General features: G+C 41.7%; 1 protein-coding gene across 1 annotated transcript in view; it reads left to right on the plus strand.

Annotated features, from left to right (window-relative positions):
- The window catches only part of LOC124775177 (serine protease 1-like), a 57,146-nt gene that overhangs the window by 11,556 nt on the left and 21,544 nt on the right, over positions 1-24,046 (plus strand). The window contains exon 2 of the mRNA XM_047250017.1: positions 8,057-8,286. Within this exon, the coding sequence (XP_047105973.1) occupies positions 8,057-8,286 (230 nt within the window). The remainder of the gene's footprint in view (positions 1-8,056; positions 8,287-24,046) is intronic.

The raw sequence follows: 24,046 nt of genomic DNA on the forward strand, positions 1-24,046 counted from the left end.
GAAGGAGTTGTGCGACATAAACAAAGATTAGTACGAGTGTTTCTGCATATGAAATACGATGTCTGTTCAGATTTCGCGCCAGTCGCCTACAAGTTGCGCCAGTAGCATCACTATCAGAATGCAAATCAGGTTTGTTTTAAATACACACAGTAACGGCCTTGAAATTTAATTTCCATTGAGATTGGATGTGGTGAGTTGCATGAGTTGCTGTTGGTCAATAATATCTTTAACACGACAAAGACACCATTAGGTTACCCTCCATTCAGAGGCTGTTGGACGCAGCGACTGTTATTGACTGCCGGCCGGAGTGGCCGTGCGGTTCTAGGCGCTACAGTCTGGAACCGAGCGACCGCGACGGTCGCAGGTTCGAATCCTGCCTCGGGCATCGTTGTGTGTGATGTCATTAGGTTAGTTAGGTTTAATTAGTTCTAAGTTCTAGGTGACTGATGACCTTAGAAGTTAAGTCGCGTAGTGCTCAGAGCCATTTGAACCAATTTGTTATTGACTTGTAAATAATAGATTTCAGTTGTCAGTCATCCTTTTGAAATTTTATTGGCAGATCTAGATTTCAGCTAGAAACTAGCCATTCTCAATGCACTGTCGTTTTTGATCAATGCATGCCATGACTCATTCAATGAACTGTGGATGAAGCCCGACCAACAGGCATTACATGCATTGATCAAAAATGATAGTGCATTGAGAATGGCTAGTTTCTAGGTGAAATCTAAATATGCCAATAAAATTTCAGAAGGACGACTGATAGCTGAAATCTATTATTTACAAAAGACGCCATTATCAACACCTCATTGCGTTTGAACAAGAACGCGTAGCTGGGCCACGAGAAGGAGAAAGACCTATCAGGAATGTAGCCACTTACATGACTGCCCGCAGCGGTGGTCACGAGAATGTCGGTCTCGAGACGACCGGACACCGGATGGCCACTACAGATAGAGATGACCTTCGTTTTCGACTATGGCTCTGGCGCAACATACTTCATCTGCAACAGCAATTTGAGCACCTGTCGGCACCACTGTGACACAAAGCACTGTTACAAGCCGGTTACTTCAAAGATACTTCAAAGATATCTCCGTGGCAGACACCCTGTCAGTCCACTAACCCCAAACCACCACCTTTGGCGGTTTTTAGTGGTGGTCAAGCGAAAGTGCAATGGAGGGCAGGGTGGAGGTCTGTTGTGTTTTCTGATGAAAGCTGGTTCTGCCTCGGTGCCAGTGATGGCCGTGTGTTGTTTCGTAAAAACCCAGTTTAGGGCCAGCAAACTTATTGTCTGCCTGTTAGACACAATATACCTACACCTTGAGTTATTTTTTGGGGTGCGATTTCGTATGACAGCGGGAGCACTCTCGTGGTTATTCCACGCACCCTGACTGCGATATGCACATATGCAGATGGCGGTAATACCACGAACAGAAGGTACATCAGGGCAATGCACTGACGCAGCTTTCAGTTGCACTCAGGTCATGTGAAACCAACGTGCTTATGGTCACACGACAGAAATTGACAGAATTTGAAACCGGAATTGTAGTTGTAGCTAGACGCATGGGACCTCCCATTTTTGAAGTCATTCATGGACTTCACGTTCCCAAACAGTGATGGAATTTTTATGGATGACAATGCGCTATGCTACCGGGCAAAAGGTGTTCGCGACTGGTTCGAAGAAAATTCTGGGCAGTTGGAGCCATGGATTTGGCCACCCAGGTGGCCCGAAATGAATGCCATCAAAAATTCATGGGCAAAATCGAGAAGTCAGATGTTGTTAGTGATAGCAAAGGCCTACTGTTGCGTTCTTCTGAAAGGCCAGATTCAACAATTAACTCATTACCAAAAGAGTTACGATCAGGTCTGTCTGATATGTACGATGGGTGAAAGTCACTGTGAGTGATAATGTCCCTGTTTAAGGAGGAGATGCCTGTCACTTTGAACAATATATCTGTGGGCGAAATTGCCTTTATAGTGCAGTATTTACAATACTAGGAGGCTGTTCTCAACCATGCATCACTCGCCAAGTTTATAACCTTCTGAAATAGCACAGTCAACGGAGACCAAAAAAGATCAATTAGAGGAAAAATGCTGTAGTCGCCAATTTTTGCACAGTGCTAGGAGTTTGAATTCTGACAACGTAATACAATTGCTGATCAGTGTGATGTGAACGTTGGGATGGCGGACGTTTAGGGGTCACTTCTTTATGTTTTTCTCCAAAACCGCACCTTCTATCGCAAATTTTTCGCTGTACAAAGTTAAACTAGAAGAAAAGGTCTTGTTAATTTTTTCTGTGAGACTAACAGTTCCCGCGTTGCAACGAATGAAATAATCGCATATTTCTTAAAAATATTCATTTAATCGTACGAAATTAATGTTTAACTTCAATTGAGTTGGATTATATACAAATATTAAACCTGTGTACCACGTCTAAGTGCAGTCGAGCCGTATCAAGGGACAAATTGTGTTCCGGAGGGTTTAAGAAGATGAAGGGGGGATGTGTAGGAAAAAAGCGCGAAGTAAGATAAGACGCCGGACTGTGTTCATGAAATTCCCTACTCCATAGGTCTGCAAATCAAAGGTCGAACAGGTGCTTCACTACGTTGCAAGAAGCAACTAGAGATTGTGTCAAAAAGTAATACCAACCCTTCACGGTGCAGCTTGCGAATCACGGGCGACAAACTATGAGGACATGCCCGAGGGACGTTAGTTTTCCACAAAATGAGTTAACACTACGTGGAATACAAATATGAGTTAGGAATGAAACTTACACAAGAAATGCGGGTGGTTAGAATCTACAAAAATCCCTACACACTTTTCTGTGCTGCTAGAGGAGGCGCTGATCCCTAGTCATCCTGTGCGGTAACTGCAGCGTTCGTTCTAGAAAGGCTATTGCATCCCATCGCGAGCGCTGCTCTGTCCAGTGACACTATCCCCATACAGGCCCTAGCGCTCCAGGAAATCTCCGCTGTTTTCACTGTTCTACTAAACTGAAACTGAAGAATATATCGGAACTGTTCCGATATCTCCACTTAGCACTCCATTTCTAGCGTCCACAGCTCCACTCACTATCTGGCTCTGAGCACTATGTGACTTAACATCTATGGTCATCAGTCACCTAGAACTTAGAACTACTTAAACCTAACTAACCTAAGGACATCACACAACACCCAGTCATCACGAGGAAGAGAAAATCCCTGACCCCGCCAGGAATCGAACCCGGTAACCCGGGCGCGGGAAGCGAGAACGCTACCGCACGACCACGAGCTGCGGACACACTCACTATCACCAAATGAGAAAATGACAGTATGCAAACTGAAATCCACAGTTCCACTCACTATCACCAAATGAGAAAATGACAGTATGCAAACTGAAATCCACAGTTCCACTCACTATCACCAAATGAGAAAATGACAGTATGCAAACTGAAATCCACAGTTCCACTCACTATCACCAAATGAGAAAATGACAGTATGCAAACTGAAATCCACAGCTCCACTCACTATCTCCGAATGAGAGAATGACAGTATGCAAACTGAAATCCACAGCTCCACTCACTATCTCCAAATGAGCAAATGACAATATGCAAACTGAAATCCACAGCTCCACTCACTATCTCCAAATGAGCAAATGACAGCATGCCAACTGAAATCCACAGTTCCACTCACTATCACCAAATGAGAAAATGACAGTATGCAAATTGAAATCCACAGTTCCACTCACTATCACCAAATGAGCAAATGACAATATGCAAACTGAAATCCACAGCTCCACTCACTATCTCCAAACGAGCAAATGACAGCATGCCAACTGAAATCCACAGCTCCACTCACTATCTCCAAATGTGTAACTGACAGTATGTAAACTGAAATACCAACGGTGAGCTATAAGTAGAAAATGACAATCGACTAACAAACCCATAGCAACTGGAATACCAACATTCATAGGTTAGAGAATTCCCTCCCTAGGCCAGACAAGACGCCTCCTGAGACACGACAAGGTAATAGTAAGCAAAACGCAACAGGGAATAACAATATTAATATGGTAATAGTAAACTGCTGGAGCGTCTATGGAAAGGTCCCAGAACTGCTCTTATTAATAAACGGTCACAACGCCCACATAATACTAGGGACGGAAAGTTGACTGAAACCAGATGTAAACAGTAATGAAATTCTAAACTCAGATAGGAATGTATACCGCAGAGACAGGCTGGACAGTAAAGGGGAAAGCGTTAATATAGAGATAAAAAGTGCAATAGTATCGAACGAAATTGATGGAGATCCGAAATGTGAAATAATTTGGGTGACGGTCACGGTTAAAGCACGCTGAAACATGGTAAATGGATGTCTCTATAGGCCTCATGGCTCAGCAATTGTTGTGGCTGAACACCTGAGGGAAAATTTGGAAAATATTTCGAGTAGATTTCCCGATCATGTTATAGTTCTGGGTGGAGATTTTAATTTGCCAGATCTAGAGTGGGAGACTCAAACGTTTATGACGGGTGGCAGGGACAAGGAATCCAGTGAAATTTATTTAAGTGCATTATCTGAAAACTACTTTGAGCAGTTACACAGGGAACCGACTCAAGGCGATAACGTATTAGTTAGACCTTCTAGTGACAAACAGACCCGAACTATCTGAAACAAAAAAGGTAGGAAGATTTTTGTGTTTAGCAAAAGTGACAGAAAGCAGATTTCAGAGTATTTGACGGCTCAACACAAAATTTTTATCTCAAGCAAAGTTAGTGCTGGGGATCAGTGGACAAAGTTAAAAACCATCGTACAATATGCATTAGATGAGTATGTGCCAAGCAAGATCGTAAGAGATGGAAAAGAGCCACTCTGGTACAACAACAAAGTTAGAAAACTGCTACGTAAGCAAAGGGAACTTCACAGTAAATATAAACATAGCCAAAAGCCTTGCAGACAAACAAAAATTACACGAAGCGAAATGTAGTGTGAGGAGGGCTATGCGAGGGTCGTTCAGTGAATTCGAAAGTAAAGTTCAATGTACTGACTTGGCAGAAAATCGTAAGACATTTTGATCTTATCTCAAAGCGGTAGGTGGATCAAAACAAAATGTCAAGATACTCTGTGACCAAAATGGTACTGAAACAGAGGATGACAGACTAAAGGCCGAAATAGTAAATGTCTTTTTCCAAAGCTGTTTCATAGTGGAAGACTGCACTGTAGTTCCTTCTCTAGATTGTCGCAAGATGACAAAATGGTAGTTATCGAAACAGATGACGGAGGGATAGAAGAACAACCAAAATCGCTCAGAAGAGGAAAGGCCGCTGGACCTGACGGCATACCAGTTCGATTTTACAGAGAGTAGGCGGAGGAACTTGTCCCCCTTCTTGCAGCTGTGTACCGTAGGTCTCTAGAAGAGCGTAGCGTTGCAAAGGATTGGAAAAGGGCACAGCTCATCCCCGTTTTCAAGAAGGGGCTTCGAACATTTATGCAAAACTATAGACCTATATGTCAAACGTTGATCAGTTGTAGAATTTTGGAACATGTATTATGTTCGAGTATAATGACTTTTATGGAGACAAGAAATCTACACTGTAGGAATCTGCATGGGTTTCGCTAAAGACGATCGTGTGAAACCCAGCTCGCGCTATTCGTCCACGAGACTCAGAGGGCCATAGACACGGGTTCCCAGGTAGGTTCCGTGTTTCTTGGCCTCCGTAAGGCGTTTGATATAGTTCCCCACAGTCGTTTATTGAACAATGTAAGAGCATTTGGACTATCAGACCAATTGTGTGATTGGATTGAAGAGTTCCAAGATTACAGAACGCAGCATGTCATTCTCAATGGAGAGAAGTCTTCCAAAGTAAGAGTTATTTCAGGTGTGCCCCAGGGGAGTGTCGTAGGACCGTTGCTATTCGACCTTGTGGATGACATCAGAAGTTCACTGAGGCTTTTTGGGGATGATGTTGTAGTATATCGATAGGTTGTAACAATGGAAAATTGTACCGAAATGCAGGAGAATCTGCAAACGAATTGAAGTATGGAGCAGGGAATGGCAATTGAATCTTAATGTAGACAAGTGTAATTTGCTGCGAATACATAGAAAGAAAGATCCTTTATCATTTAGCTACAATATAGCAAGTCAGAAACTGTAAGCAGTTAATTCCATAAATTATCTGGCAGTAGGCAATAGGAGTGATTTAAAATGGAATGACCACATAAAATTAATCGTCGATAAAGCAGATGCAAGACTGAGATTCATTGAAAGAATTCTAAGGAAATGCAATCCGAAAACAAGGGAAGTAGGTTACAGTACACTTGTTAGCCCACTGCTTGAATACTGCTCACCGGCGTGGGTTCCGTACCAGATAGGATTGACACAAGAGATAGAGAAGATCCAACGGAGATCAGCGCGCTTCGTCACAGGATCATTTAGTAACCGTGAAAGCGTTACGGAGATGATAGATAAACTCCAGTGGAAGACTCTGCAGCAGAGACGCTCAGTAGCTCGGTACGGGCTTTTGTTGAAGTTTCGAGAACATACCTTCACCGAGGAGTCAAGCAGTATATTGCTCCCTCCTACGTATAACTCGCGAAGAAGCCTTGAGGATAAAATCAGATAGAAGGGAGAACCGATAGAGGTACTCAAGGTACCCTCCGCCACATACCGTCAGGTGGCTTGCGGAGTATAGATGTAGATATAGATGCTGTCCCCGTCTTTATACGTGCTTATTGCTATTGCTATTTTGTCACCCCAGTGTATATGCAGGACAGGGATCAGTGTGTCATTCGTGTCTTTCCAACGTTCGTGCATTAACGGGGAAACGTGTTATCACTAAATGCGTCCAAATAGGACCAACGTGCTGTTACTCTTTTCTTGGCTGTCGAAGGCAAACACAAGTAGATAACCATCGTGTGATGAAGAATGTGTATGGGGCAGCATGTCTATCGATACCTACCATTGCGAATAGTGTCTTATAATGGGTGCTGCTGCTTCACGATAACTTACGTCCCCATATCGGAATGTCATGTCTTCAGTCACTTAAAAAAATGTCTTCGGAAGGTTGACTCTTCCTGTCGGACTTGGATGTGCAGCGGGTAGTTACGGACTTCATGCAGCAGGACACAGAGTTTCACCAAACAAAGTGCAACGGTGGAATGGCTGCGTCAGCACTCACAGAGATTTTGTTTGTTTGGCAGACCGATTGTGTACTGTATTGTCTTCGAACAGATACTTTTTTAATCGTTCCTTGTAATATATCGACTTTTTATTTTGGAAATGACGCAAGTCCATTCTTTCAAAGAAACGGCAGATCACATAAAATAATTTTACAGTATAATCATACAATGTAGGCTTTCACTGCCGGTGTTGTCTTCAGTTGAAACTTCCGGGCTGAGAGGCCGTGGTCGATGTATAAAATTTCCACCTAACGTTTCGTCTCCGTCTGCGGGAGACATCTTCTAAGGTCGTCCAGCTACTGCCATTGAGGCTCCAGGTACTCTCGCATTTATAGAGCGCATTTAGGGCACCACTATTCGTCACGTTGATGCCGACGGTATGCCTATCTTTGGAAGGCGTCATCATTCTCGATTAAAAGTAATCGATTGTCATTCCGCTGGCGCAACGTCGACATTCATATTTTGTCCAACTTTAAAACTTCCTTTTCTGTATTAAAATTATTATGGTGTTCGTGAATCTCTATTGCTTGTCTATACATGCGCGCATGATAACGGGATGTTCGTGCTAGAACGCTTGTCTCATTAAATTTAATTTCGTGGTTACCATCTCGAAAAACATCCTCAGCTACGGCCGATTTTTCGATGTGTCCGAAGCGACAGTTTCTTTTATGTTCGGCTAAGCGGGTGTTTACACTTCTTTTCATTGTTCCCATATACACTTGTAGTGTAGACTCATGGTGAAGAAGAGCTGGATGTCTTCTTGGCAGAGTCGAACGAGAGCTACCGTTGCTACATCTTAATTAGTCACTTTTTTCCTGCGTTTCGCTATTTCGCACATGGTACATACATATACTTCGTCCAGAAATGAGTGAGGAGCACTCTTACGGCCCACATGCCTTTACTGGATGCAGGGTGCACAAGTTGGTCAACCGAGTCGCTTCGTGGTGCATCCCAACTACGACGGCAACAGGACGCTCAACGATTTGGCACTGGTTCGACTGAGGAGAAGACTGAACTTGGGCGTTCGGGTCAACGAAGTCAACCTGCCCACGAACGTGCTGGACCCCGAAGAAGAGCTGCGCAATGGAACTCTCTGCACCATTGTTGGGTGGAGCAGAACCCTGACAACGAGAGGAGACCGGTGAGTACTAGAGTGCCGAAGCACTGCTAGGTCATATTATCGACGTACCGTGATTGCTACGTGTAATTGTACAATGTCATGTTGGATCTCCCGTTGAAACAAAACACACCGAGGAGCCGACGCGTTATGAGCACTGCCTACCACAATACTGAATGACGCCTGGTGACGTTGCACACACGTGACTCGTCAGGGAAAGATAATAAGCAGAGTAGAGAGGAATGGGAAATCATTTCATCGATGGTAAGGACTGCCACTGGCGTAACCGACACTGATAAAGGGCATATTATTGACGGTGTCTGTGAACGGGCATTTCGGAAATGGCGAAGCTGGTTGGGTATTTGTTTGCTACTGAATTAAACATCTACAGATGGTGTTTGGAGGATGTATTTAAATTGCGAGCAGACAACGAGGTGTTGGACGTCCACGCTACCTTGTAAAACATGGAGGTCGGACGTTTGCCCTCCACATATAGCCGGCCGGTGTGGCCGTGCGGTTCTAGGCGCTTCAGTCTGGAACCGCGCGACCGCTACGGTCATGGATGTGTGTGATGTCCTTAAGTTAGTTAGGTTTAAGTAGTTCTAAGTTATAGGTGACTGATGACCTCCGATGATAAGTCCCGTAGTGCTCTGAACCATTTGAACCCTCCACATATAGCAGAATAGGTGGCTATCAATGGGAAACATGAGAGCAGAATGCGATATTGGTACAGTCACAAGAGTTTCAGACCACACCGCTCAGCACACATTATTGAATAAGGGTCTCCTCTTAAGACAGCTCCAAAGTGTTTCCAAATTGACCCAACAACATCTTAAACTACAATTACAGTGGGCATGAGATTGTTGAGGCTGGGTCCTGGATCAATGAAATTAGTTAGCTTGGTCGGTTAAATCACTTTGCTTGTTACAACGTGTCGATGGTCGTGTCGTGATATGCTGACAAGCAGGCTAACAGCTGCTGTAAACTTTCACAGCGCCGCGAATGCAGAACGATAAAAGCATTATCATACTCTACAAGATATCGACTTGGGCTTCCATCAGAACTGTACTAGTAATTGATGGCACCATGACAGCTCTGAGCTACGTGAACATTTTTCCAGGCCGTTCATGCTTAATGACTTCCTCATTTTTGGCTCTGAGCACTATGGGACTTAACATCTTAGGTCATCAGTCCCCTAGAACTTAGAACTACTTAAACCTAACTAACCTAAGGACATCACACAACACCCAGCCATCACGAGGCAGAGAAAATCCCTGACCCCGCCGGGAATCGAACCCGGGAACCCGGGACTTCCTCATTGTGATGGCATGTGCCGGCCAGATAATTGTTCTTGTCACAAGAACAGAATCGTGCTTCAGTGGCTTGATCAGCTTGACGTTAAACTCACATTGATGCCTTGGGTGCCAAATTTTCCTAATCTGAACGCAATGGGTCACAGCTGGGGCGCTTCGGGCTGCGCAACCGCAAATCGCCGGTCCATAATTTACTAAAACTGAGCGGCCTGTAGTAGACATCTAGTGCCACATACGTAAGGGAACCTACCAATAGAGTGCATTCTGGGTATCACGGCAAAGACCCTAGTATACTCCTTGTTATCAATGTCGAGGTCTGGGGTCAAAGTACTGAGACAGTTATTCTCCTTCAAGACCGCTGGTCACTGTCCTCCTTGAGAAATGTTCTGAAACAGAATGAGATTTTCACTCTGCAGCGGAGTGTGCGCTGATATGAAACTTCCTGGCAGATTAAAACTGTGTGCCCGACCGAGACTCGAACGCGGGACCTTTGCCTATCGCGAGGAGACGGATACTGGCAGAAGTAAAGCTGTGAGTGCCGGGCGTGAGTCGTGCTACGGTAGCTCAGATGGTAGAGCACTTGCCCGCGAAAGGCAAAGGTCCCGAGTTCGAGTCTCGGTCGGGCACACAGTTTTAATCTGCCAGGAAGTTTCATGTTCTGAAACAGTTGTTTCAGTGTTACAGGTCAAAGTCCTCGTTCGTCAAAGTCCTTCTCACTCCCCTCTCTTCTAACTTCCCTCACTCTGTAGGCCGATTGTGCGTCACCTGTGTTTTGTAGGCCATAGTGAGAGCATCTCTCATGTGCCTCGACCTTTTATGCATTTTGTTTCAGCTGGGCATAGCGCCCAGTGACATTTCTGCAAAATGCGACTGCATTCGTACACTGATGTTCACAGTTTTCTTACAGTTTTACTCATTATCCCGAAGACCTGCACTTTAAATTTAAAAAAAATATTTAACAAGGAACACAGTACATTATTTACACAGTTCACACGTGTAAACAGTTACAGCTTAACATGATCTTGTAAATTAGTACTTAACATCGATTAGATGTGTACTAACTTGGTGCTTAGGTGACATAAAAACAGTGGCACCATACAGGTGAGAAACAGGGGCTGCTATACCTCAACAGTGCCGCAGTCACCGATGCACGGCGTGTTGGAGAGGGGACTAAAGTAACGCCAGCTGCAGCAGCCTCCTGTGGTCCCCGTCAAACTACAAGCAGCCTCACACCGGTATCACGAGGGGTCACGGCTTCCTTCCATAGCGAGGGAGCGGTACAAACAACTCCCCTATTATTGCTGGCCAGAAAGCTTATCGTCTAAGGGAATTCACCAGGCTCTCAAGCGACCAAAAGTATCCGAACACCTGGTAGAAATGCTGTCACTATAGTGGTCACTGGAAGTACAATATTCTAGGAATAATTGTGAGGTGCATTTCATCAGGCGTTTCGGCGCATACGTGCAATGTATAGCTGCAGTCACCATAGAGAGATGAGGCAAATCACGTCTTTAATGCGACTGGAAGTGACGGTTTGTTTCGTGCAACGACCAACTGATTCTGCCTGGTTATTCGATATTCGCTTAGTTTGGATGTATTAACTGGCGTCTGCTTACGTCTATACTACTCCAAAATCCGATTTTAGGTCAGAGCCCCTAGCATGCAGCCAAGCTTTGATAAAACTATCATTGAGTATGCATAACACAGATTTCATACCACCATTCCATTCTAAATAAAGCTACTCCTACAAAGTGCCATTGTTTATATCGAAAATGAGATACGTAATACCTACAAATTATTTTATGATGTGTGGTGTAATAATATATATATATATATATATATATATATATATATATATATATATATATGTATATATATATATATATTGCCAGCAATGTATGCCATAAGATTTTTTAAACAGTGGGACCTCTCCGTGATGCATAATGTCTCCCTTACAGCTCATATTACAGAAGTCTCACAGACTAAACGAGTGCGTTTTTGTCACCCTTCGTCGAATCTTCTGTTAATTTGACCTCTAGGCGAAGTGTTCTGATGGCTCTTCGGAAGCACACCTCTGCCTAATCCGTGTTTGCACTCTGTATACTGCGGATGACATTGTACACACATCTCAAAAAGCTCTACCTTTCTAGAAGATGCTGATGTGGACTGTACCTTAAAGTCCTCCCATAACTCTTATTTAACTGTTGTTATAAAAAAAAATCCACGAAGACTGTAGTTTTAATGGAGCTTATGTCAATGGCGAGAATATAAGGAAAAATGGATTATTAGCGCAATGATCAAAATAGGCGTTGCCGCTACATCTCCAATTGCACACCGATTAGTCCAGCTGATATTCAATTTTCCGGTAGCATTTTGTATTCGTCTGTTTTGGTATTTGTTTTCGCCGTATGTTTCTGTTTTAATTCGTTCCACCATTCCCACATTTCTTTAGCATATGCATAACACATTAACTGCACTTAAAACAAACAATTTATTCAATAGGGAACGGGTTAGGTCCATCAGATACACTGGTTCTTTATTAGGACCTGTGAAATGGCTTTGTTTGTGGTAACCAATCAGAATTCCATAATATCTTTATTTAATGGTGTTGTGAAGAATAATGTCCAAAAGCGACGTATTGCAAATTACCAACCTGTCTATGACGTTACCTGATAACTGTGATTCACAATTAGAGATCTTCCATCACGTATGTACATTATGACAATCAACTTGCGTCTGTTTTGTGAGCGCGCTACTCTTCCACACTTCCAAAGCACCTACTTTGGAATGACATATAGGAGCGTGTATTTATTAAAGTATCAGCCTCGGCGTCTTTTTAATTTGAGTAGTCATTTCCCCCGAATAAGTGTTTCATAAACACACTCTTCTGTAGATGATATTCCCATCGGCATTGCACCTGCTCTTTCTATTTTGTGTGATACACATCACTGCACTATAGGTCGATCACCATGCCATCCCCTAGGTATTCTCCTGCCGCTAGTGAGTTATCACCAAAAATGTAAGAGAACAGAGGAGGGTCACTTTGCATATTTATGTGTAGTAGTTACATCGATTAGCGTCGAGGTGCATTTATGAAACAGTATCCGAGCCTCTGTATACGTGTTATGCTTTTCTGGGTGCATTGCGGAACATGGCACAAAATACTTCTTGTTAGTACGAAAAAGGTCATTAGAGCTATAAATGAAGAGAGAGACTGTAGTATATCTTCCTGATACAACCCTCGTAGCCAAAACCGAGCACATAACGCGATTTTATCACGAACAGTCTTGGGAAACCACATCTTTCGTGGTTGAGTTACATTTCTCCCAGGCAAGGATATACCTCCTTTCAGCTTCAGGCGCATTATTTCTAAGTATTTTACGGTAACTACTGCTCCTGGCAAAAATGAAGTAGAACATTAATGGGTTTACTTCCTGTATCCAGTGTCAACTACATGTTCTGTGCACTGTTCGCCACAACTGCAACTGACCTTCGTTTGTATTACGAAAAAATATAAAAAAAGAAAAAAAAATGTTCTCTTCTAGCAAGAAACGAAGTAAAAAAAATTCAATTTCACTTATTGTTTGCCGGCCGCGGTGGTCTAGTGGTTCTAGGCGCGCAGTCCGGAACCGCGGGACTGCTACGGTCGCAGGTTCGAATCCTGCCTCGGGCATGGATGTCTGTGATGTCCTTAGGTTAGTTAGGTTCAAGTAGTTCTAAGTTCTAGGGGACTGATGACCACAGAAGTTAAGTCCCATAGTGCTCAGAGCCATTTGAACCATTTTTGAACTTATTGTTTACATTACATTGCCACCATCCCCCTTCCTCCCTTGTTTATAAAAGCAGTTCACATGTTTTTCCTCCTGGAATAGAATCTACGCCAACAAAATTCAAAAATATTAGTTTGTGCGTCAGTTTGTAGTGTTTTCGTCTTGGTTGTTGGTTACTTATCGATTGTCATTTTTCATTTGTAGTTCGCTGTTGTTATTTGAATTTACATGTTGTCGTTTTTTCATTTGGAGGTAGTGAGTGAAGCTATGGAAGCTAGAAAAGTGCCAAGTGTAGAAACCGGAACAGTTCCGACATATTCTTCTGTTTGGGTTCAGTAGAGCGATGACAACAGCGGAGAAAGCCAGAGACGTTTTCGCCTATGTGAGGGTAGTGTCGCTGGACAGAGCACGGCAAGAAAATGGGTTTTATCGTTTTGAGGAGGATCGTTTTGACATTAGAGAATTTCCACGTCAAGGAAGACCTTCGGGGTTTGATGAAGGTCAATCAAACGCATTAATTTACAGTGATCAACGGCAGTATACTTGAAAACTGCCAAATGTTACGAATTGTAATCATCCCACCATCGTGCGACATTTGTATGCAACGGAGAAGGTTAAAAAGTCTGTATCACATCCTCTAAGCCAAAATCACAAAAATCAGCGGATTGCCATATGTGCATCCGTGCTTGCTGGTCAGTAGATGGCTCGTGAACAACACCGACCATTTCTGTGCTGTATCATTACTGACGACAAGCAATGGAGTCTTTATGCTAACATAAGGAACAGGTCGGAATAGTTCAGCCCAAACAAGACAGTAGCTCTTCGTACAAAGACCAGCGTGCATTCACGAAAGATAATGTTACTCATCGGTGGAACAGCGACACCGTAGTGTACTACGAATTGTTTTCCCGAGGTCTAACAATCACCTGTGACATTTATTGTCAACAGCTGAGACGTCTTGCAGACGCAATCCGAGAACGACGACCAGAAGAGTGCGTGAAATGATGCTCCTCCACGATAACTCCCGCCCGCATTCTGTTAGACGGACTGAAGACGCTGCACTACACTTATTCACCTGATCCTATGTCCTCACATTTCCACCTTTTCTGCTCTCTATTGAACAGACATCAAGGAACTTTCTTTCCGGGATGAAAATGTGCTTCGAACGTATCTCGACGAGTTTCTCTCCTCAGAACCACCGAAGAGTCTGTTATGTGTATCTTTCGTGTTTATTAAACTTATGGAATAACGCTAAGAACTTACTCACCCGCGAATTAGTACGACTCCACGTTAACTTGCCCGCACCCGCCTGAGAGGTTTCAGCTTGCCCACCACTCAAGGCAAATGTTACACACTTAATGTTTCACCAAGAACACTCTGTGAGGGATAAAGTGACATTATTTTAATCCTGTCGAAGTCTTTCCACATTGATAAACAATGGTATTGTCTGTTTATTCCATTTTTGCACTAAAATAATGATTCCTTAATGGTGACTAGCTTTATTGAAGGAAGTGTTAAGATCACGATGTAATCATATTAAAAACTGACCTATCTGTATCTATACAGAATGTAAATATTCGGTGCCTCACTTTAACAAAAACAACTGACACTTCCTTCAGGTGTGTATGTAATTGTGCAGCATTTTTTGCTAACTACACGACAGGACCTCTAACACAGCGTAAACTACACAGAATATCTAAAACACATACTTACCTTAAACACCTGAAGTATCGTGTTAAGAAATGTGCGAGTAGTAAACACCTCTGTAACTATCTTTTTCCCTGAAAGAACAACAACATATGACAACTCTCCTATAGACACAGACATCTTCTACTCCCATTTGGTATCCAGATTTCTACGTATTTTACATATGTTTCCACATTTCCATAATTTTTTTCATTTTGCACATTTGGCATTTTTGCAGGATTCAAAGACGGCTGAAAACTACTAATTACGAAACTTTACAGCTAAGTGATTGGTGTTGATATGGAACGGAAAAGAAGGACTGTGTTTAAAAAGCTGTAATAAACATGATCGATGTTGTCATTATGTCGGAGGTTGTGTGATTGTACAGGGTGAATAACTTAAAACTTGCGCAGCAAGTATTGCAGAAATGGTAAGTGCTATTCTTGTGCGGTTTTCACAAAATGGATTGGTTACCTGTGGTAACACACGATAAAGAACAACACAACTGCATATACTAGTTATGTGGATTCTGATCAGTAACGAAACAACTGACCATTACACATTGTGAAATGACAATTTAATCGACACCCTAGCTGCAAACAGCCGTTGATATACATCATTGGGGACATGTTGAAAATGTGTGCCCCAAACAGATACTACCTTCACATATAGTTAAAGTATATGGCTACCAGGCCTTTGACCTTCTTGTGCGATCACACACTCTATGCCCCAACTCGTACGGGACTTGGTAGATTAATCCGCGAGGAGTAATGAGTGTGATGTGCAATCACACATTGTATTCAACATGACCACCAGCAGGGGCAGTACACACGTCCAGTCGGTTACGAAACGACTGCTGCAACCGTGCTAGCATTCCGAAGTAGATGTCCGAGCATGATGCAGTAATACGTCATTGTACATCTTTCAGCCAACAGGGATTGTTAACAGGCCAATATGCATGTTTCGGTGGTTTACCTGGCCAAGACTGGTAAATGTGGCTTCATCACTAAACAAACTACATGACACATCTGGAGTATCCTGCCCATGTACACAAGTTAACACGATTCTCCTATGCATTTCCGTGCAGCTCTTGATGGAGAGAGATGTGACAGGAAGGGGACTTACATCGATGGGGAAAGAGCAGGGCGACTGCCTGACTCATGCACTTCCTCGTGTGGTTGCGCGAGTCTTACGTGCGGATCAATTGCAACAGCAGCAAGAGCATTAATTTCCGCCTCATCTGTCGTCACTTGCTTCCTTCTGTTGTGTTTTCTATGTATGACACTGCCACTTTCAAGTAATTGGTTGAAGGTGTTGATAAATAACTGCCAAGATGATTGATGTATACTGGGAAATCTTGCCGCATACGTCTACAAGAACGAGCTGCATTCTGCCAACATCGTTCATATACCATGAGCCTGTCGGCTTTTTCTGCACTGGTAAATCCTATCGTCCGCTCGCGACCTACTGCTTGCACTGCCACGCACCAGGTGTCTAGCAGCTCGCAGTGCACTCAAGGAACACACAAGCACACTGTAAGCAAACATAAAAAAATCTTTCCTAGCAACTACGCAGGCTGAATGGCACAAACAAGTGTCGGTGTGCGATCTTTTACTTGCAAACGACTCGCACTAGAAACCTCAAACAAACACCACTGACATTCTAATTTGCCCTACTTTCTGGTTTTTAATTTTAGTAGGTATTCTTCATACACAATTACAAAAATGGTTCAAATGGCTCTGAGCGCTATGGGACTTAACATCTGAGGTCATTAGTCCCCTAGAACTTAGAACTACTTAAACCTAACTAGCCTAAGGACATCACACACATCCATGCCCGAGGCAGGATTCGAACCTGCCACCGTAGCGATAGTGCGGTTCCAGTCTGAAGCGCCTAGAGCCGCTCGGCCACTCCGGCCTGCTGTGTGCGTTTGCACAAAAATACACAAAGTATGACTACAATCCGTTTATTGGCTAACAATACAAGCGCCTGACTACCAATCCATTCCGTGAAATTACACACAAAAAGCACTGTGCAAGTTGCAGGTGAGTGTATATATATATATATATATATATAAGGCGTTCTAGCCGCCTCTGCCGACGTCGTTTCTTGCTACTGGCAGTGTTATATCTGGCCTTCAAAAACCATGTGCGAGATTTTCATATTCTCGCGGTCACTGTCGCAGACTGTTAGTCCTATAGGAAAAAATGAACATGGCGCTTATGCAGAAAATTTAATATAGCTACATTTTGTACTGGGATACGTTTTCGCTGGAGACCGTAGTTGTGATATTTCAGAAAAATATACAAAAGTGATCTTAAAATGCACCCCACCCTCAACGCCCAACTCCTACCGGTTTGGATTTCTAGTGCGAAAGTTTTCGACTGTACGAAATACTTCCCACATTTGAACTTCTTTGGTCCTCATTGACTGGGCCTTGTTACACCACCTGTCTAGTCGAGCACTTACAGATTCTAAAATTGACTTTTGTGTAAGTCTTGCATATTAATTTTAAGAATGTTAATAACATAAAGTAAACATTAACATCGTTGTACTCATCAGGACTTTGACAACGACACTACTGTGCATGTAACTGTTAAGTTTGGATAGAATTGTAAAAGAAGTTATTTTTAGTGAACGTTTACAAAAGTCTTTTTTTCTTTGCTTACCTTCTGGGCAGCTTCAAGTAAATAACGTTAACGAAGTAGCCGATTATGCTGTTGGCTCAATAGTCCAATCAGTAGATACCAAAGGAGGTCGAATATCAGGAACAGTGCACGTACTCGGAAATTTTTGTATAGCTGTAGGAGAGAGTGACGCCAACTACCTGCTAGAAATCCTGACTGATGAGGGATGCGTGTGTGACTGGAGGTGCGTTCGAAGGTCACTTTTGTACGTTTTCCTTGAATAACTCGGAATTTCTCACAAAAAATCCCATGTTCATTTTTTGCTGTAGAACTAATAGTTTACTTTTAGAGAGCGAGAGAAAATCCTGCTCGTGGTGTATGAAGGTCAGGTGTACCATTGCAGGCTGCATAAAAAGACAGCGGTAGGGACCTCTGAACCACCCTGTGTGTGTGTATAGACACCGATTCCTTGGGGAAAGAAAGTAACATTTGTATGCAACACGTTTGTCTTCGCGTGATAGATGGCACTGCAATCGACAAAAAAACTGATTGAATTCAATAGACAGTATTATCTTGAGAGAAATGCATTGGATAGAAAATAAAAAAGGACCAGTTTAATAAAAGGGAAAAAAGCTTGTTTGAAGTTTGTATTGTGACCTCTCACCAATGGGGTGTTCGTGTGAGGTGAATCCTCTCACCTATCGTCAAGGGGGTGCTTGTTCATAACAATTATTTTACAAAAAAGTCCTTAAAAATCCGCACTTATTTACTCGCAAGTTGAATCATTCGACTCAGCTGAGAAGTGTTTCTAATGTAATCTTTTTACGTGCTTTACTGATAGGATGAAACATGTTATTGCAAAATGTGGTCACATAATAAACTGTCTTAAACTAAATCCACAAACAAAAGTCAGGTGGAGTAAGATCTAGCGATCTTGCAGCCCATAACACTGGACTGCCTGTATCCATCCACCGACGGTTGTACACCCAATCTAGTGCTTCTGTGCTGCGACGGGATATGGAGCTGGACAACCATCACACTGAAACCACGTTATGAGTCGCAAGTATAATGGAAGTTCTCCAAACAATACTGGAAGCTCGTTTCCAAGTGTATTTGATACTGATCTCCGTCTATGGGTACCAACGACTGAGAATGGACTAACGAGATTGCCACCAATTATTCCACATTCTACAGACACTAATGTTCAATTTGGAGTAACCAGTGTTGGTTTTCCACATTTCAATTATGCATGTTATGTCGATTAATTGAACCCAGGTTCGTGAAGGCCACCTATTGTAGTAGTCATGTGATCGTATATCGGGGGTGTACTGCAGGGGAAAACATTTGATTCTGTTACCACACAAAGCATCTGTAACATAACTATAATTCTCTGCTTACATTGAGCAGCATTAAAAATTGAGAGTTTCTTGACACAATGGTAGAGTTGGTAGATAGTACATCTAATTGTTCATGAAGGCAGTCTTCCATAGGGTTAAAAATAGAATTTTTATTGTTTCCTGGAGAATATTGTTGAGATTAGCTGCAATATCTATTAATAGGTGCTTTGTGATGTGGCAATAGCATCCCACTCCGGTAGGTTTTATAAACGTGCATTAGATTCAAGAAAAAAACATACACATATACATCTCCACACATACCAACAATAATCGGCCACCTACACTGATCAATGGATAGACTTAGAAAAATGCATTAAACAGTGGACGTAAACAGAATTTTTAAAGATCATAATGTTATTACAAGATGAGTATGTAATTGGTATAGGTTCATCTAATTTTTTCTCCTTTTGTGTAGACAATGATTCCAATATTTTAATAAGATTATTATTGTACAAATTTTCTGTAAGTAAACATAAGACAAATATTTCGTTTGGTGATTTTGTTTTATTCCCAATAAGTTCAGATATAAATTATTTTTTTATTTGTAGGATACATTTTGTTTATATCACATTTCATTTTCACCTTCTATTAATACAGAAAACTTATAACATTAGTATAACAGCAGCTAGAATTAGAGGGGCAAAATACTTGCACTATTAAAAGACATAAATCAATCATAAAATTTAATTATTTTCAAAAAAGCTAATAGTGGGTAGCTGATAGCCCAGCTCTGTGATTTTTGCATGTATCTGAAGATTGATGAAAATGAATGACAGTTGTTTCCCTTACGAATAAAATGTGTAGAAGAAAGAACAAATGAATGCAATAACAATGATGAAGAAAGAGGTTTTGTTGGAATTTGGAAACTGATGAACTAAATAAAGCTAAGTAAAAACATGTCAGATATCTATGAAGTGTGGAATTTTAGAAATAACGCACGCTGAATTACAGACCCTTATCACTAACATTAATTCGTAGTAGTGTTTTGGAAAATATACTGTATTTGAACATTGTGAAGTACCTCGAAGAAAACGATTTATGGACACATAGCACGGATGCAGAAGATATCGTTCTTGCAAAACACAACTAGCTCTTTATACTTATGAAATAATGAGTGCTATCGATAAGGGGTGTCAGATTGATTCCATATTTTTAGATTTCCAGAAGGCTTTCGACACCATTCGTCACAAGCGCCTTCTAATCAAACTGTTTGCCTATGAAATATCGCATCAGTTGTGCGATTTGATTCGTGATTTCCTGTCATAAAGCTCACAGTTCATAGTAATAGTTGGAAAGTCATTGGGTAAAACAGAAGTATTATCCGGCGTTCTTCAAGGAAGTGTTATAGGCCCTCTATTGTGCATGATCTATATTAACGACATAGGAGACAATCTGAGTAGCCGTCTTAGATTGTTTGCAGATGATGCTGTCAATTGTCTTGTAAAGTCATCAGATGACCAAAACGAACTGCAAAATGATTTACATAAGATATCTGTAAGGCGCAAAACAATTAATCCGCTATATTTCGATTATGTGATAAGTCACACATCTGAAGGCTGAAAATTCAAATAAATGCTTAGGGATTACAATTACAAATAACCTAAACTGGAATGATCACATTGATAATGTTGTGGTAGAGCAAACCAAATACTGTGATTCATTCGCAGAACACGTAGAAGGTGCAGCAGGTCTACTGAAAAGACTGTTTACACCATGATTGTCCGCCCTATTCTGGAGTATTGCTGTGGAGTGTGGGATGACATTGGTACAATCTTTGCTTCATGTGCAACAAATAATTGAAAGTGTTTGTAGACTTTATGTACAGACTGTATTTGGAACTGAGTAATTAATTTAAGATTATTTTGCTTGACATATTTTTAAAATTAATTAATTGTTGGATTTTTCAATTTTTTGAAGGACTGAATATTGAACTGATATATAACAGAATGAAGAAACTTAAAAACGATGATAATGAATTTCATGATCTACAATTTTTGATTTTCCAGATTTTTATCTATACAATTTTTTCTTCAGTTTGTGGGAGCTTGAGAAGAATTTTAGCGACTCTGATCTTAGCAGGCAGAATTAGAGATGATAAAATTAATTGTTTTCAAAGAGTAAAGTGCTTTTTTCCTTGGGTTTCATTTTATTTCGAAAAATTAATTCTAGTATGTTTAAAATCAATGTGGGATTTTGATATGTGAGTAGTAAGTGGATACATTGAGTACAATCGGCATGTTTTCATTGAATACTCTTTTTTGATGAATTAATTAAATTAATTTTGTTTTAATGTTAATTAATTAAACTATTTTTATAATATTTTAGTTAATTTTGTTTATGAAAATATTCACATGGAAAGTTAATTAAAGATTAAATTAAATTAATTTATTTAATTCATATTAAAATTAAGTTATTTGTCAAAAAAGTGTGAGCAATAAAAATATGCAAGTTGTGCTGCGTGTAAACATTTACTGTTGAGGAGTTATATAAAGTATTAGAAACATACTTTTCCTCAATCTAGAACATTGTTCGCTAAGATATAGACAAAAATAAATATACCAGATAAGGACTGGTGCCAATAAGCAATGTTATTCCACTCGACTTAAGAAATAGAGCCTATCTGTCAAGCGAATTTAAATCAGTTCTTACTATGATTTTCAAGAACAAAGTAACTCACATATAGGTGTAACACTTCTAGAGTAGTGGTTGTCAGTAGCCATACAATTTAAACGTAATGCATGCCGTCTGTTTAGCAGATTTCTGACATCTTATTCTAAGCGTTCTGGAAACAAAGCACATTACTACTACTGTAGCACAGGAGCACACACTATTTTACACGTTACCTAGGACATAAGAGATTTGAACAGAGATTTGGTACTAGGTAGGCATGTCATAGAAAATACCCTGGAACATGTTTTCCTGATTAAAGAGCATGACAAAAAGCTCTGCTTTCCTGATTAAAGAGCATGACGAAAAGCTCTGCGAAGTTCTCTATTTCTGTTTGTATTCCCTTGGAAACGTAACGTTCAAATTAATAAGGAATTGAATTCATACTGCAACTTGTACAAGTATCAGTTTTTGCAGGTTTTTTTTTTTTTTTAATTTAGATTCATCTCTCTCACATAGGCATACACACACACACACACACACACACGCACACACACACACACACACACACACACACACACACACACACACACACACACATGTGTCTGTTTTTTCTCAGCTTCGCCACAGATGGCGCTGTAACTGGAGGAATAGAATCGGTACACAATCGTAATTTACGACATGTTACTTAATGGCTTTTGAAAATCCAATGACACGTAGAGCCACACCCGAGTGCTGCGAGGGTAGGACAGGCCAGTATTTCATAAGTTCTAATTGGAAGCCCTAACCGCAACGTTGTTGTCCTTCGACATATTGACCAGTGAACAACTCGACGCCCCACTGTGGCCGTGACTCGAGGCGAACGCTGCTCTACTTTTCCAGTTAGAATAAGTGTTCAAGCGAAGTATTGCCAACTTCAGTACACTTAGTGGTCGGATTTTCAAATGACCGTACACAGGAAAGAAGCATATAAGCGGGAATGTCAGCAAAGGCGTTTCAGGTGCGGTGGACCACGTCTTCACCGCCTGTTGGCACTTGGTGGTACACTTTACCTTTTAAATACCCCCACAGAAAGAAATCCGGGGACGTTAAATCTGACGACCTAGCAGACTAGGTAATAGGGCCACCTCTGCCGATCCACCGACTAGTGTAATTATGGTGTAATACCTCCCGTGCTTCAGTTGCGTAATGCGCTGGGTAACCGTCATGCTGAAACCACAACATCGTCGAACGTCCAGGGAAACATCCTGTAATAGTACCGGTAATTCCTGCTTCAAAGCCGGCCGAAGTGGCCGTGCGGTTAAAGGCGCTGCAGTCTGGAACCGCAAGACCGCTGCGGTCGCAGGTTCGAATCCTGCCTTGGGCATGTATGTTTGTGATGTCCTTAGGTTAGTTAGGTTTAACTAGTTCTAAGTTCTAGGGGACTAATGACCTCAGCAGTTGAGTCCCATAGTGCTCAGAGCCATTTGAACCTGTTTCAAAAACGTTCGATATTTGCGTCCATTCAACGTGCTGTCGATAAAATATGAAACATTGAGTTTTTCCCCATGATACCACATCGTACGTTAGCCGACCAATGACATTGATGATCAACTTGCCAAGATCTGCAGAGATTGTCTACACTCCAGTAATGCGTATTAGTCCCGTTAACGCTACCACGGTTTCTGAATGTAGACTCATTCGAAAATAATACTTGTACCTCGGCAAAGAACGTGGGGGTTCGTTTGCATTTGTTGAAATGCCCTTTCACAAAACACTAGCCCGTTATGGAAATCGGTGCCATGAAGTTATTGATGCAGTGACACGTGCTATAGACGATACCTCTGACGATGCAGTATAGTTACCATACCACCTACGGACATACCGCAATTACGGTGTAACGGTCTGGCACTTATCCGTCAATTGTGGTGCACTGCTGTTAGTACAGCTATTTCATTAACTTCTTGCTTCGTTTCCTTTTGCCGGACAGTATGCTGCAAACAGACATAAAGCCGTTCAAAACCTTATAAAAGAACGAACGAGCGCGAGCTTTCTCTGGAAAACCATCGGCATTCAAGGAAACATTTCTTTTGCATTCCCCGTAAATCAGGATCATTTAAATTTTTCTTCAGGAGGTGCAACATTCATCGTCCACATCAGTTCTCCAAATGATAGGTAGGTATGCAGGCAATAAACACTGCGCGAGTATTGTAACGTTTAGAGCCATTATCCGTTTTACGTCTGCACCAGACGTGAGCTCCGATCGCAGTGTACTGCCTGTAACGATACGTCGTAGTTTGTTACGTGGCTACAGGGGCGCGTCGAGTAATCCCCCGCTCGATATGTCGGAGGAACACAACCATGCGGATGAGATATTCAATTAGAAATTACGGATTCCTGACCTG

The sequence above is a fragment of the Schistocerca piceifrons genome, chromosome 2 (assembly GCF_021461385.2).
Source record: "Schistocerca piceifrons isolate TAMUIC-IGC-003096 chromosome 2, iqSchPice1.1, whole genome shotgun sequence".
NCBI lineage: Eukaryota > Metazoa > Arthropoda > Insecta > Orthoptera > Acrididae > Schistocerca > Schistocerca piceifrons.